The sequence below is a fragment of the Nilaparvata lugens genome, chromosome 2 (genome assembly GCF_014356525.2).
Source record: "Nilaparvata lugens isolate BPH chromosome 2, ASM1435652v1, whole genome shotgun sequence".
Lineage (NCBI taxonomy): Eukaryota > Metazoa > Arthropoda > Insecta > Hemiptera > Delphacidae > Nilaparvata > Nilaparvata lugens.
This window is the reverse complement of record NC_052505.1, coordinates 75165116-75177855: the sequence shown is the minus strand read 5'-3', so window position 1 is coordinate 75177855 and position 12740 is coordinate 75165116. Positions and strand designations below refer to the sequence as shown.

Sequence of the window (12740 nt, the reverse complement as noted above, 5' to 3'; positions counted from 1 at the left end):
CCCTGGCACCCAGCTGAGATGTAGAGTGGTGTGGCAGGTGGGAAAGGTGACAACAGCATGGGGATACACCTCTGTGCCAATTTGGTCAAATTCAATCAATGCAACACCTGATATAAGTGTCCACAATACTCATATCATGGAGGGCTAACTCAAGTTCTTGCTGCTGGAGAAGAGGCTTGTCAGTGGCTCCATAACTTACTTAGTCTATAACATATTGTGTAAAATTATTATTGACCTTGACCTATGAATGCATATATGCATTTTTATATATATTTCTCACTAATGCTAAATAGCAGGCCATTCACTATCATCAGACCATAGTCCGTAGAAGATTACTTTTGACTTGTGCAGCAGAGAAAGGTAAGAATACAGAGGAGCGATGTTGCCGTTCTGAACCGGCCAGCGGTCTCTAATTTCTAGTGACAGTTTATGTGCTCATGCTTAACATGCAAAGTTTCTTCCCTAGAAGCTCTCAGTCGACTGAGTCTAATCGACAAATTGGCAACTGCACTTCTTCTATTCATCACTGTAATTGGCTTATCCCCTCCATTTCTTTCCGCCGCATATTCCTCCAAGTTGAAAATAATTTTTTATGGACTATAGTTGTCCGACGTCGGACCATGAATGGATGCAGGAAGTCTAGTCGGACGAGTTGGATCTACAGGCGGGCCAAGGTCCAACATCTAACACACCTTTGTTTTCCATCGACTAGACTGAAGTTTGAGAACAATTTGGAGCGTGTGGAAAACGAACAGAAGTTCTACTAGTGGTTCAACAAGTTGGGCCACTAGTCGGATCGTGAATGACTGTGCTTTAATATATAATAATTTCCTCAACTTACTATTAAGCTAACCAAGTCTGATATGTTATACTAGAAGTTCTTATAGCTGCTAATAATTTAAATACGATTGTCATAATAAAAAAGTCGGCTAGTGAAGAAAGCGTCAGGTTGGCTGGCCTACCGATTACTGCAAAACATTGCGACAAACATAGCGGACGCGCAGTAGGTCCACTCTATTCATAAACTGGTGAAAATCTAAACGGGAAACGAAATACTGATGAGATAACGATTATATTTTATTAGAGAAGTTAATACATGGTATCATAGGTAATGATAGTAAAAGTACATAGTCGAAGTATATATTGATAGTAAGATAATAGAGTAGTTCATGCATATGCACGCATTCGTTTGACTAAAAAAAACTTGCCAAAGGTCTTTTCTACACGTATCGAATATCGGCAAACACCCGATTCTCTGCCAATCGGAGGACATTCTGACTGCTGTGACGATGTCAGTTGACAGTCGGTGTGGAAACTGCGCACGAGTGGACTGGATTGCTATTATTCCAGCTCTTGCCTTCACTTCGATTTTGTGGAGACGAGCATGCACAATATATCCCATCCATACTCTCGTCAACCACTGCGTGTTTGCGGCAAGCGACTCAGCAAGAGTGTGGCCTAAGCATATTGTGAAGAAATTGTAATTTGAAATATTGTAAAAATCATGATCTCAACAATATTACGTTTCCCGTTTGGATTTTTACCAGTTTATGAATAGAGTAGACCTACTGCGTGTTCGTCATGTGGATATAGGAAGATCAGCAAGACATTCTAATTTTATGACAGTGCAATTCAATGATATTGTTATTATTATTATTCTAAATTTTGTTTCGCATATTTCTGGACTCGAAATTTGAAAGTGAAGCAGCTTAACCTTCTTTTTGGACATCTATTAAAATTTGGAAAGGAAGCAGTTTGGGCTAGCCTATTGGTCCCTTTCTAATCATATACCGGTATATGATTTGTGCATTATGGAATGTGAATAAATATTATTTTCTCACAACTTTTAATTCACAGGCACCATACTGGAATGGTTTACTTTTCAAATTAGCCGTTTTAGAGCAGTTGCAATGTACAAATGGAACACAGGAATGTAAGGTGGAGCACAGTTTAGATCATATTATACTACAGACATCCTTTTCTTTGTTATTTCTGGTCATTACTGAGTTTTTCTAAAATACCAGCAAATCAAGGTTTCAACAAAATAAGAACACAGCTCGCTCCTTGCCACATTACTTCAAATATTTATTTCACAAAAATTATATTAGATAATAACAAGAAAACGGCCTAAAAAAAGAGCTAAGGGATTTAACGCTAAATGCATTGTTACTTTGATCGATCACCATAACACGTAAGTTTTTGTGGTCTCTTCAACTCAGAGAGAGCATCAAGTAGAAACAATATTGATATTACTCTAGTGAAAAATAAACGACTAACCTTGCACAAAAATATTACCACACACATGTGAGCTCTTATACAGCTAGCTAATAATCACTAAATTTGGCAGCGAATGACCAGCATTACAGCAACTAATTCAGATGACAACAGCCAACAACAATTTGAAATTCTTCAGTCTAGTTTACAAGAACTATTAATACCTGTCTATTTGTCTAGCGCACTTTACTTACAGCCAATCTATAAAATAAGTTGGAATGGAGTATGAAATTATTTTGATCGATAGTGTTACATCAAGTAAAAATATGATTGACAAGGTTTGTTTTTCACGTGAGAAATAAAATTGTTTGATTGATCTAGAGTTGACCGCAGTTGCCGATGACAATTTTGCTGGTGGTCTTTCCACTTTGCGATCCGTAGGACTCGAGCTTCTTGACGACATCCATGCCCTCGACGACGGCGCCAAAGACCACGTGTTTGTTATCCAGCCAGGGCGTCTTCACTGTTGTGATGAAGAACTGACTGCCGTTGCTGTTCGGCCCGGCATTCGCCATCGACATCACACCTAGCACAAAAACACAAACATCAGTCTCATAATTGCAAACATGGCCACAAAAAAACTAGCCTATCAAAGACATTGGCATATATAGATAGGTTCATATTACCATTATTAGAGGAATGGCTGCATCGCAGCTTATAAATTTAAAACATTAATACATTATGTAGTTGAAACATCAAATTCAACACTGACCAAATTTATCACATTGGTTAATTTTGCTCAGGCATCACCAATCATCACAACGGGTTGATTTTAAAATTACTAACCAACCTAATTAGCTTGCATTCCTCTTTGGTTACATGTTTGAAAGTGGAAATTAGACTGGGTTTTCATTTAAAACTTTCAATTTTATTCGTGCATAAGGATTAGTCCTGAAAAATCCTCTCATTTCCAACTGCTGGTATATCAATGGCAGACTCAAAGAGATTTCACCCACGTTATCTCTAAATGTGTCAATACTAGTCCCCCTAAGGAGTTAAAAGATTACTTGAACTAAATTTCAACATATCAGTGAAAATTATAATTCACACGAGTTCCAATTGGACTATTCCCACTAAAGATCACCGTCAATGTCACTGCTCTGTTTCACTGATATGTAGAAATCCAGCATTTATACACGACTTAATAGTGAGATTCAAGTCAGCACCTGATAACTTTGGTTTGTGATAGTTAAAGCAGATAACTCCATCCTTTTCTATCTCCGTACCTTAGCCAAATCGTTTATGAAAAATATAATGATCTAACAAAAACACTTCACTTACATGGGCTACTTTTGAACAAATTGATATAAACCAATATAAAAATCTTGTAGTACCCTTTATTTTCAAAAACTTTAGAATAGTTCAACGACTAGTTTCGACCCTAACTTAGGTCATTTTCAAGTTGAAATGTAGAAAATTATTTTATTTTATTTTTCCATGATTTTATAATACATTTTTGTACGGTAATTGAGAAAGAATACTTTTTTAGATCAAATTAATAAAAACAATATAAAAATATTGTAATACCCTTTATTTTTAAAAATAAAATCATGAAAATAAAATTGTATAAATATAATAAATAAAATAAAATTGTAGAAAATAAAATCATTTTCTACATTTCAACTTGAAAATGGTCTAAGTTAGGGTTGAAAGTAGTCGTTGAACTATTTTGTTTTTAAAAATAAAGGGTACTACACAATTTTTATATTGTTTTTATTAATTTTATCTAACAAAGTATTCTTTCTCAATTACCGTACAAAAATTTATTATAAAATCATGGAAAAATAATATAATGTTCTGGGTGAATAAAATATAATTAATCACCATAATTATAATAAATATATATGGTTTTTGTTTGTATTAATTATTTTGAATTCCAGTTTGTAATTCAAAAATGTGAAAGTGACATAAGTCAACCAAGCTAAATTTGGACTGTTGTAAAAATTAGAATTGGAACCGTTTCAGGCTTAAGCCTGTGGTACTCTACTGGAAGTTGTGTTATGTTAAAAATGATAAAATAAATAAATTAATAACCAATTATATCATATACTAAAAATACATATACAGATCATTTATGTTAAAAATCTGGTGTGGCGCACTCACAGAACTTTCCTTGCCGTTATGAAAATTGATCACCTGACGCTAGTGTACACGCGCATCTCAAGTCTACTTTTAAACAAAGATCTGAGCCAGCTGGTAACAGGACAATAACGCTGGAGACATACGAGTTCTGCTATCTCTTCATAGTGAATCATTAAATTTAATAACAGTTGCCAACATTTTGCAATTGGATAATTACATTTTCTCGAACTTCGAGCTTATTTTCAATTTTAGGTAAAAATGTTACTGGAAATAAATTGTAGAGATTTTCATGCTGAATCTTGTCCACTCGAAATTTCTTGTTCAAATTGTATCTGAAGCCTGATAATTGGGAATCTAAAATCGAACTTTGCATAGATGGGGCGGAGCTCCTGAAATTTTTACAGATATGAGACTTGTGGCAGTTGATAGAGCTTATCAATGACTATTCTAGGTATAAATTTAATCAAAATCGTTGGAGCCGTTTTCGAGAAAATCGCAAAAAACCCGGTTTTTGACAACATTTTCTCCATTTTAGCCGCCATCTTGAATTGCATTTGATCGAAATTGTTCGTGTCGGATCCTTATAGTGTAAGGACCTTAAGTTCCAAATTTCAAGTCATTCTCATCTTATGGACTCAGGGGACCTTGAAACGTATATAAATTTAGAAATTGGGGTACCTTAACTTTTTTCGGAAAGCAATACTTTCCTTACTTATGGTAATAGGGCAAGGAAAGTAAAAATGATCAAATAAATTAATTAATTCATAAACAATTATATCATATACACTGGGATTACTTGAATCATTTACTATAGAAGATGGTTGAAATATGAGAACTGGCAACTCTGTCGTCCCATCATTTTCAAATTAATGTCACGATAGATAGGTGCCTACCTGGTCCAGTGTGCTTGAGCGTGAAGTTCTCGTCCTCGAACTTGTTGCCGTAGATGGACTTGCCGCCGGTGCCATTGTGCTTGGTGAAGTCGCCGCCCTGGCACATGAAGTTGGGGATGATGCGGTGGAAGGTGCAGCCCTTGTAGCCAAAGCCCTTCTCGCCGGTGCACAGAGCGCGGAAGTTCTCCGCCGTCTTCGGAACCACATCCGGTCTCAGCTACAACATCACATTCAATAAATCAATACTACACTTACAAAGGAACAAATTATATGAATCTTATTGGAAATGTATTCCTCTTTCGAACATATCCTTGGAATTGAATTTTGACTGATAGTTTTCTAGATATTAACGTTTTTCTAAAATATCAGAAAATCGATAGTCCTCTAAAACCAAGTTCGATATAAGAAAATTTTACTGGACATTTATTGTTGCAAATTTCATGTAGAATCTAAAGTCTTCGGCTGTTACACCTTATAAGGAATAAAGGAAATAATGGAACATTTTCTAATATTATATATATTCATATTCAACAGAAACTATAGTAAGATCCATGTTATAAGTGAAGAAAGACAGAAGAACAGTGTTGCCGACTCTGCCTTGCCACTAACTTCTAAATTTGATAATATTGAAGGTCAACCCACATGAAGCGTTTCCTATTATAGAGGATAGCTGATACTGGTATATCTAATTTGATATGAAGGGCCAAGCCACATGAAGCGTTTTCAGGCGTTCTTGCACTGGCGGCGGACAAGTCTGCAGAGCATGAAGCTCTCCGATTAGCGATTATTCCCGAACGCCAACCCATCAGCTGATAATCAGCCAATCGGCGAGCTTCCTACCCTGCCGCCAGTTCAAAAACGCCTGAAAAACGCTCCATGTGGCTTAGCCCTTACTGTTCATTCTTGTTTAAAAACATCAATTACATTTTAATCGTCAAGAAAATATATAGCCGTATTTCAATTATTAAATAGGTAATAAATTCTCAGAATTGAGATTAAACATTTTGTTATTTATATTTCCACATTGTTAAAAAACGATCTGGCAACATTGGGGAGCTATTTGGATAGTGCTTAGAACTGTTTTGTAGAATAATATACAAGGATAGCAATGCCAATATTGAATACTGCCTTCAACACGTTGACCTCAGTATAGAAATACTAGATTTCATAAATATACATGGTGTTTCAGAAGTAGCATCGAACATATAATGATATTGTTCCTGGATGATAGGAGACTACAAATGTCGTATTTGAAGTGTTCAAGATTCAGCGGTTATCCTTATATCTGCCATTTTGTTTTTTACTTTCCTTTCCCTATTACCATAGGTAAGGAAAGTATTGCTTTCCGAAAAAAATTAAGGTACCCAAATTTCTAAATTTCTATACGTTTCAAGGTTCCCAGAGTCCAAAAAAGTGGTTTTTGGGTATTGGTGTGTGTGTGTGTGTGTGGTGTGTGTGTGTGTGTGTGTGTGTGTGTGTGTGTGTGTGTGTGTGTGTGTGTATGAGTGTATGTGCGTCTGTGTACACGATATCTCATCTCCCAATTAACGGAATGACTTTAAATTTGGAACATAAGATCCTTACACTATAAGGATCCGACACGAACAATTTCAATCAAATACAATTCAATATGGAGGCTAGAATGGCGAAAATGTTGTCAAAAACAGGGTTTTTCGCGATTTTCTCGAAAATGGCTTCAACGATTTTGATCAAATTCATACCTAAAATAGTCATTGATAAGCTATAATATCAACTGCCACTAGTCCCATTATCTTTAAAAATTTCAGGAGCTCCGCCCCATCTATGCAAAGTTTGATTTTAGATTTCCAATTATCAGGTCTCAGATATAATTCAAACGAAAAATTTCGAGTGGAAAAGATTGAGCATGAAAATCTCTTTAATTAATGTCTAGTAACATTTCACCTAAAATTGAAAATAAGCTTGAAATTTGAGAAAATGTGATTATTCAATTGCAACTGTTTGATTCTATTGAATCATTCACTATGAAGAGATAGCAGATCTCGTGTGTATCCAGCGTTATTGTCTTGTCACCAGCTGGTTCAGATCTTTGAATAGTAAACTAGTATGTGCGGGAACACTAGCGTCAGGTGATGAATTTTCATAACGGCAAGGAAAGTTGTGTGAGTGCGCCACACCAGATTTTTCACTTAGGAATTTTTATCTCAAGAACGAAATGTTGTATTGATCTGAAATTTGACATGAATATTTATGCTATAAAGAGAGACTGAACATTAAAAAATGTTCTATGTGAATTTTCTAAATGGCGGCCATTTCAAATTTTTGATGGCAAATTTCACAAAAGCCGTTCACTTTACAGAAAATTTACAAGAGACAAAAAAGTTAGGCTAGCAAATTTTATCAAGATTTCAAGGATACTTTATTTATTAAGATTGGTCGAAGAATAACAGAGAAATTGATTCTTTTCGTACTGCATGCATGTACAAGACAAACAAGATCATATAAAAAACATTGTAAAATCAGCTGTATGGACATATGGAGCCATACCGAGGTTAACTTCATCTTAAATACAATTGAAATTAAAAACTTAATATTGATGTTTAAATGGTGGAAAGTGGTCATGCATGCAGTACGAAAAGAATTAATTTCTCTGTTAGCCTATTCTTAGACCAATCTTGATAAATAAGGTAACATTTCAATTTTTATAAAATTTGCTAAATTTTTTGTATCTTTTAAATTTTCTGTAAAGTTAACGGTTTTCGTGAAATTTTCCATCAACAATTTAAAATGGCCGCCAACTTGAAAATTTACATAGAAAATTTTCAATTTTATTTTTTAAAGTTGAGTCTTTATATTTATAGCATAAATTTAATATATTCATGCCAAATTTCAGATCAATGGAACATTTCGTTCTTGAGATAAGAATAACTAAGTGAAAAAGACAAAATATGGCTGATATAAGGATAACCGCTGAATTTTGGACACTTCAAATACGACATATTTGTAGTATCCTATCATCCAGGAGCAATACCCTAAAAAGTTCGACACTACATCTGAAACACCCTGCATATAAAATTCGTTATGTAATTCAAAAAATTAGAATCAAGCACACTATGAATTGGATGCGCTCCTATAGTAAAGAACAACCTAGTTGATAGTGGCTCAACGTTTGAATGTTTTAAACTATCAATTTCAAAAGTAAAATAAGACAAGGTTATTGTCACTTAAAAATTCTCTGTTTTACTAAATTCATTGAATGTTATGTAATAGATTGTAATCTGTTAAGTTCTAAACAGGTTTTCTAGTTGAAAGAAAGCACTTTGTCTCACTTTAGAATAATTCATACCTATAAGACTGACAGGTATCTTGTCTTTGGTTAAGGTAGATGATCAAATGACCTTCAAACATACACATTGAATTCTACTTCCAATATACTCCATTTTTCATTGTTAGATAGCACGACATCCTACTAAAAAGACTAGATATAGAAAACAAAAATAAGGAAATATTGGAATAAATTACAGGCCTACTACTGTATTTGCAAATACGATAGCCTAGGGTAACAACATTAATGGAAGTTTTTTCAGCTTATTTGGAAACCGATCTTCCATACAAGCAATATAAATAGAATAGCTTCTCGTTAGAAAAGTTATGATTCTTCATAGAAAAGGCATAAGTTATGTCATTGAAGTTTAAAATTTAATATTTATCAATAAAAGTTGATGTGGTTTTTAATTAGGCCTAGTAAGAGAACTACTTACTAAAACATTGTGAACAGCTATTACTTACAAGGTGGAACTATTGGAATCAATAATTTGACAACCTTCTCTTTGGAAATTACTATTGTACACGGATATCACAATATGGGACAATAATATTATTGTGTAATTTAAATTTTGCGAAAAGTAGGCTTGGCCGAGTGTAATATACAGGTCTCCTAGTTCCTGTAGGCTACCTGTCTGGCCCACTGTGCTATAATGTCTCCCGGTCCCTGTATATCATCTCAACAATATTACCATCTGCAAGTTAATCTAACAACCATTTCCTGTCATGAAGGCTAGAAATATTTACAGTATAAATGTATCTACTCAAATCCTTCATAGCCCGCGTCTCGACCGTTTCAGACCAGATCCTTATTAGGCTACTGTTTTGGCAAGGTGAGAGAGGTAAAACAACGGCACAGTATAAAAGACTACCAGCGTCACAAAAAAGAGCTAGTTTACTAGGACTATTGTCTCGCGTTAACAGTTGGATTTGGAACATAAACGCCTAATACCATGACATATCTCTTTTTTCTTTTCTCTATACTATTAGTCAACATTATTCCTATTGGATTACTGCACCAGGGGCCTATTGCATGAGAAAATACCTATAGTATAAGTAGTAGGCTGGTTATTAAATTAAGAAATTACAATATTTTAATTTTCTCATAGCTTGTATTATCTCATGCAACAGGGTTCAGGCAGTTTCTACATATATTTCCCTACACTGGCTTCTAAGCATTTCAACACAGTTATGTAGTTAGGTTTACATACGGTACAGTAGTACCTAACTCATTATATTATATACTCAGTAAACTGAACTAGTCAAGTGAGCATTTCCAATATAAAATATTATAATTGGTAAACGTGATTAGGAAAGCACTCAGATCCTATGTACCATTACATAAATTTATTATTATTACACAACTTGTCTGATGAAAAACTTGAAAATAGAAATAACTCAAAATAATATGTTAGATACACCATAATTTTTAAAAACAGGAAAGAAATATATTAAGTAGGCTATAGATATTTGAAAAATAAATTAAACACACCAAGTTGGTGCTTTAGATATGAATATTTATACATCTTTATCATGACCATTGTTTAAATCACTTAGCTGAAGTTACTGATATCGTATTTCATGTAATTATTCAGCTTGAAGTGTAGCTATGTTAAAAAAAGATCAATAGATACCAAAGCAGACCAAAACTTACTAAAAATACCTAAGTGGTTAGCCTTAGCCTACTTGTAGCCTATTCATCTAATTAATATCGTGGCTTAGCTACACACAAAATCGATTTTACAATAATTGTCTACCAAGGGACGTTTACTAGGTTACCGGCATTGTCATCAGAATAATATTAACAAAACATAAAACAAGTTTATCAACTTGAATAGAAAGTGGTTATTCAAGAATTTTTATTAAATAAAATTAGAGTATTTTGATTTGAAAAAATTGTTAACTTTTTAAAAAGAACATCATTGGAAGTGCCTAATTATAGTGTGCTTGAAAACCACATGTTCAGATTCACTTTACATCAAGTTAGTTTTATCGTAGGCCTAGTTATAAACTTTTATTATAAGAAATAAATAACTAATTTTAACAGCTGTACAAACTCTATACTTTAATTTGCAATACCTACAATACAGTCCGTTTTAGGAAAGTTATTAGGTAGCGTAGGCTACATGTGGGAAGCAACAAGATATTGATTTAAATTAAAGCATTGGCTAAGTTGATTTTAAAACTAATAAAAATGATGCAGAGTACATTTTCAAATTAATCAAAATATTTTACAGAATCTAGTGTAGGTGGGAATATAAATAGGCTATTAGAAAAATGAAATGGAACAAAAATTATTTCAAGGCCACGCCATTGCACTACAACTACTGGATCCGGTAACCCGGCTAAACTAAACGTTTTAAGAGTATGATATAATAAATACAACTTACTTCGATGACGATTCTTCCAACGGGAGAATCATCCACAGTCATGTCAAAGAAAACCTTTGATCGGGCCATTTTCTTGGAATATTCTCTAAATATTGATCGTTGACACACCTGAGGAGACACTCTCGCCGCTTGGTTTGCAAGTGAATGAACCTGAACCGCAAGAGGAGGAAGAGGCTTCAGGCTGAGTTGGCGGCACACGAGACTGGCTAGCATCGTTATTTCAAATGATTTAGCAAAAAAATTATAATGGTTATCCCAGTCTAGATAACCAGCTTACTATCTCATGTAAATGAAAAAATTCAGTTTAGAAGACGATTGCAAGTTTAAAAATAAATTCAAAGGGTGATATTGAAAAATATTTAGGATCTATTTTACATTGAAATTACTACGCAAGTCAAATGTGCTGTAGGATTTCAAGATAAAACTTGGAATTTTTCATTATAATTTCATTATCAGGATTAAAATACAATTATTGAGATATTTATTATTCTTTCCAATTTCTTTTGTGACAGTGGATAGTATAAAAATACTAGATAATTATGATATTATTTCAAAGTTAAAAGAAAGTGTATCAGCCATTTTGACTAGAGCAATCAGTTTAGCTTTAGATGATGCCGGTGCTTTTGAAACTTGGAATACTTTTCCGAACATTCCATCATAAATAATCAAAATTGTACTATTTGAATAAAATTATAACATTTCAAATAGAATGATATATTTTTAAATGAATGTGATGTCCTTAATTCTATTGAATAAACAATTTAGTGCAAGGGAATGATTGTCCTATTTTGGCGGTAAACAGTTCAATTTTGAATTTGAGCAGAGCTTTATTTCAACATATTCAGAAATGGCAAGGATGTTCTATTTTAAATAAATGTTGAATAAATATTTAAATATATATTTTTAATTAGCTACATGCCACAGATGAATTTTGGGTATCTTGACTAGCTAAGAGAAACTTCGTCCAATTATTATGACGTGATTCATTCATGATCAAAAATCATTTAACTTTATGAGGTCAGCCTATACAGTTAGTAGGCCTAACATTATATTAAATTCATGCTTGACTACAAACTGAAGGAATGAAGATATCTTGATATAAAATGAAGATATATTGAAGTAGCATAGGCCTACTTAATAGGTAATCCGACTACTTATTAATAGGTAGGCCGACTAGTAACGTACCCCTTGAGAAGTCGACTTGGTTAAATTAACATCATTTATAAGTTTGAAAATCGCTTCTCGGTGGTCCGAAAACCTGTAGGTTCACTCATCATCTTTATATCCAACACATGTTTACCCAAGCATGCCAGAGTCTGGAGTTTATAATATATTATGGGCATTACAAATAAAGATTGGGATGGTGTATGGAAGCAAGGCTTAAATAATAATAAATGGGATGCATCAAAGATAGGTATGGGTATGGATGCAAGGCTTAAATAATAATAAAATAATGGGATGCATCAAAATTTGATGGTCTTTGTCTATTCCAATCAAAATTGCTATTATTCAAAAATCAAGGCTTCAAACTTTTATTACAAAAATCAAGACAAAAAAAATTGGAAGAATTATTTCATGCATTTCTGTAAACAAAATGAATACACTATTGATTATTTCTGTTAATATTCCTCCGTTTGATAGAATGAGAAACTAATTATGAATAGGCCAACACCCGGTTGCAAAAAACCGGTTAAATTTTAAGCGTAATTAATTTCACGAGAACCAATCAGAGAAGGCCTTTAAGAAAAGACGGCTTCTCTGGTTGGTTCTCGTGAAATTAATCACGTTTAAAATTAAA

General features: G+C 33.7%; 1 protein-coding gene across 1 annotated transcript; it reads right to left on the bottom strand.

Annotated features, from left to right (window-relative positions):
• Nucleotides 1–2060: 2060 nt before the first annotated feature.
• Nucleotides 2061–11638, bottom strand: LOC111052439 (peptidyl-prolyl cis-trans isomerase). Its single transcript, XM_022339098.2, has 3 exons — nucleotides 10943–11638; nucleotides 5250–5466; nucleotides 2061–2800 (listed from the first exon to the last, which is right to left on the bottom strand). Exons 1-3 carry the CDS (start codon nucleotides 11153–11155, stop codon nucleotides 2592–2594), a joined length of 639 nt encoding a protein of 212 aa, XP_022194790.1. The 5' UTR covers nucleotides 11156–11638; the 3' UTR covers nucleotides 2061–2591.
• Nucleotides 11639–12740: the final 1102 nt, after the last annotated feature.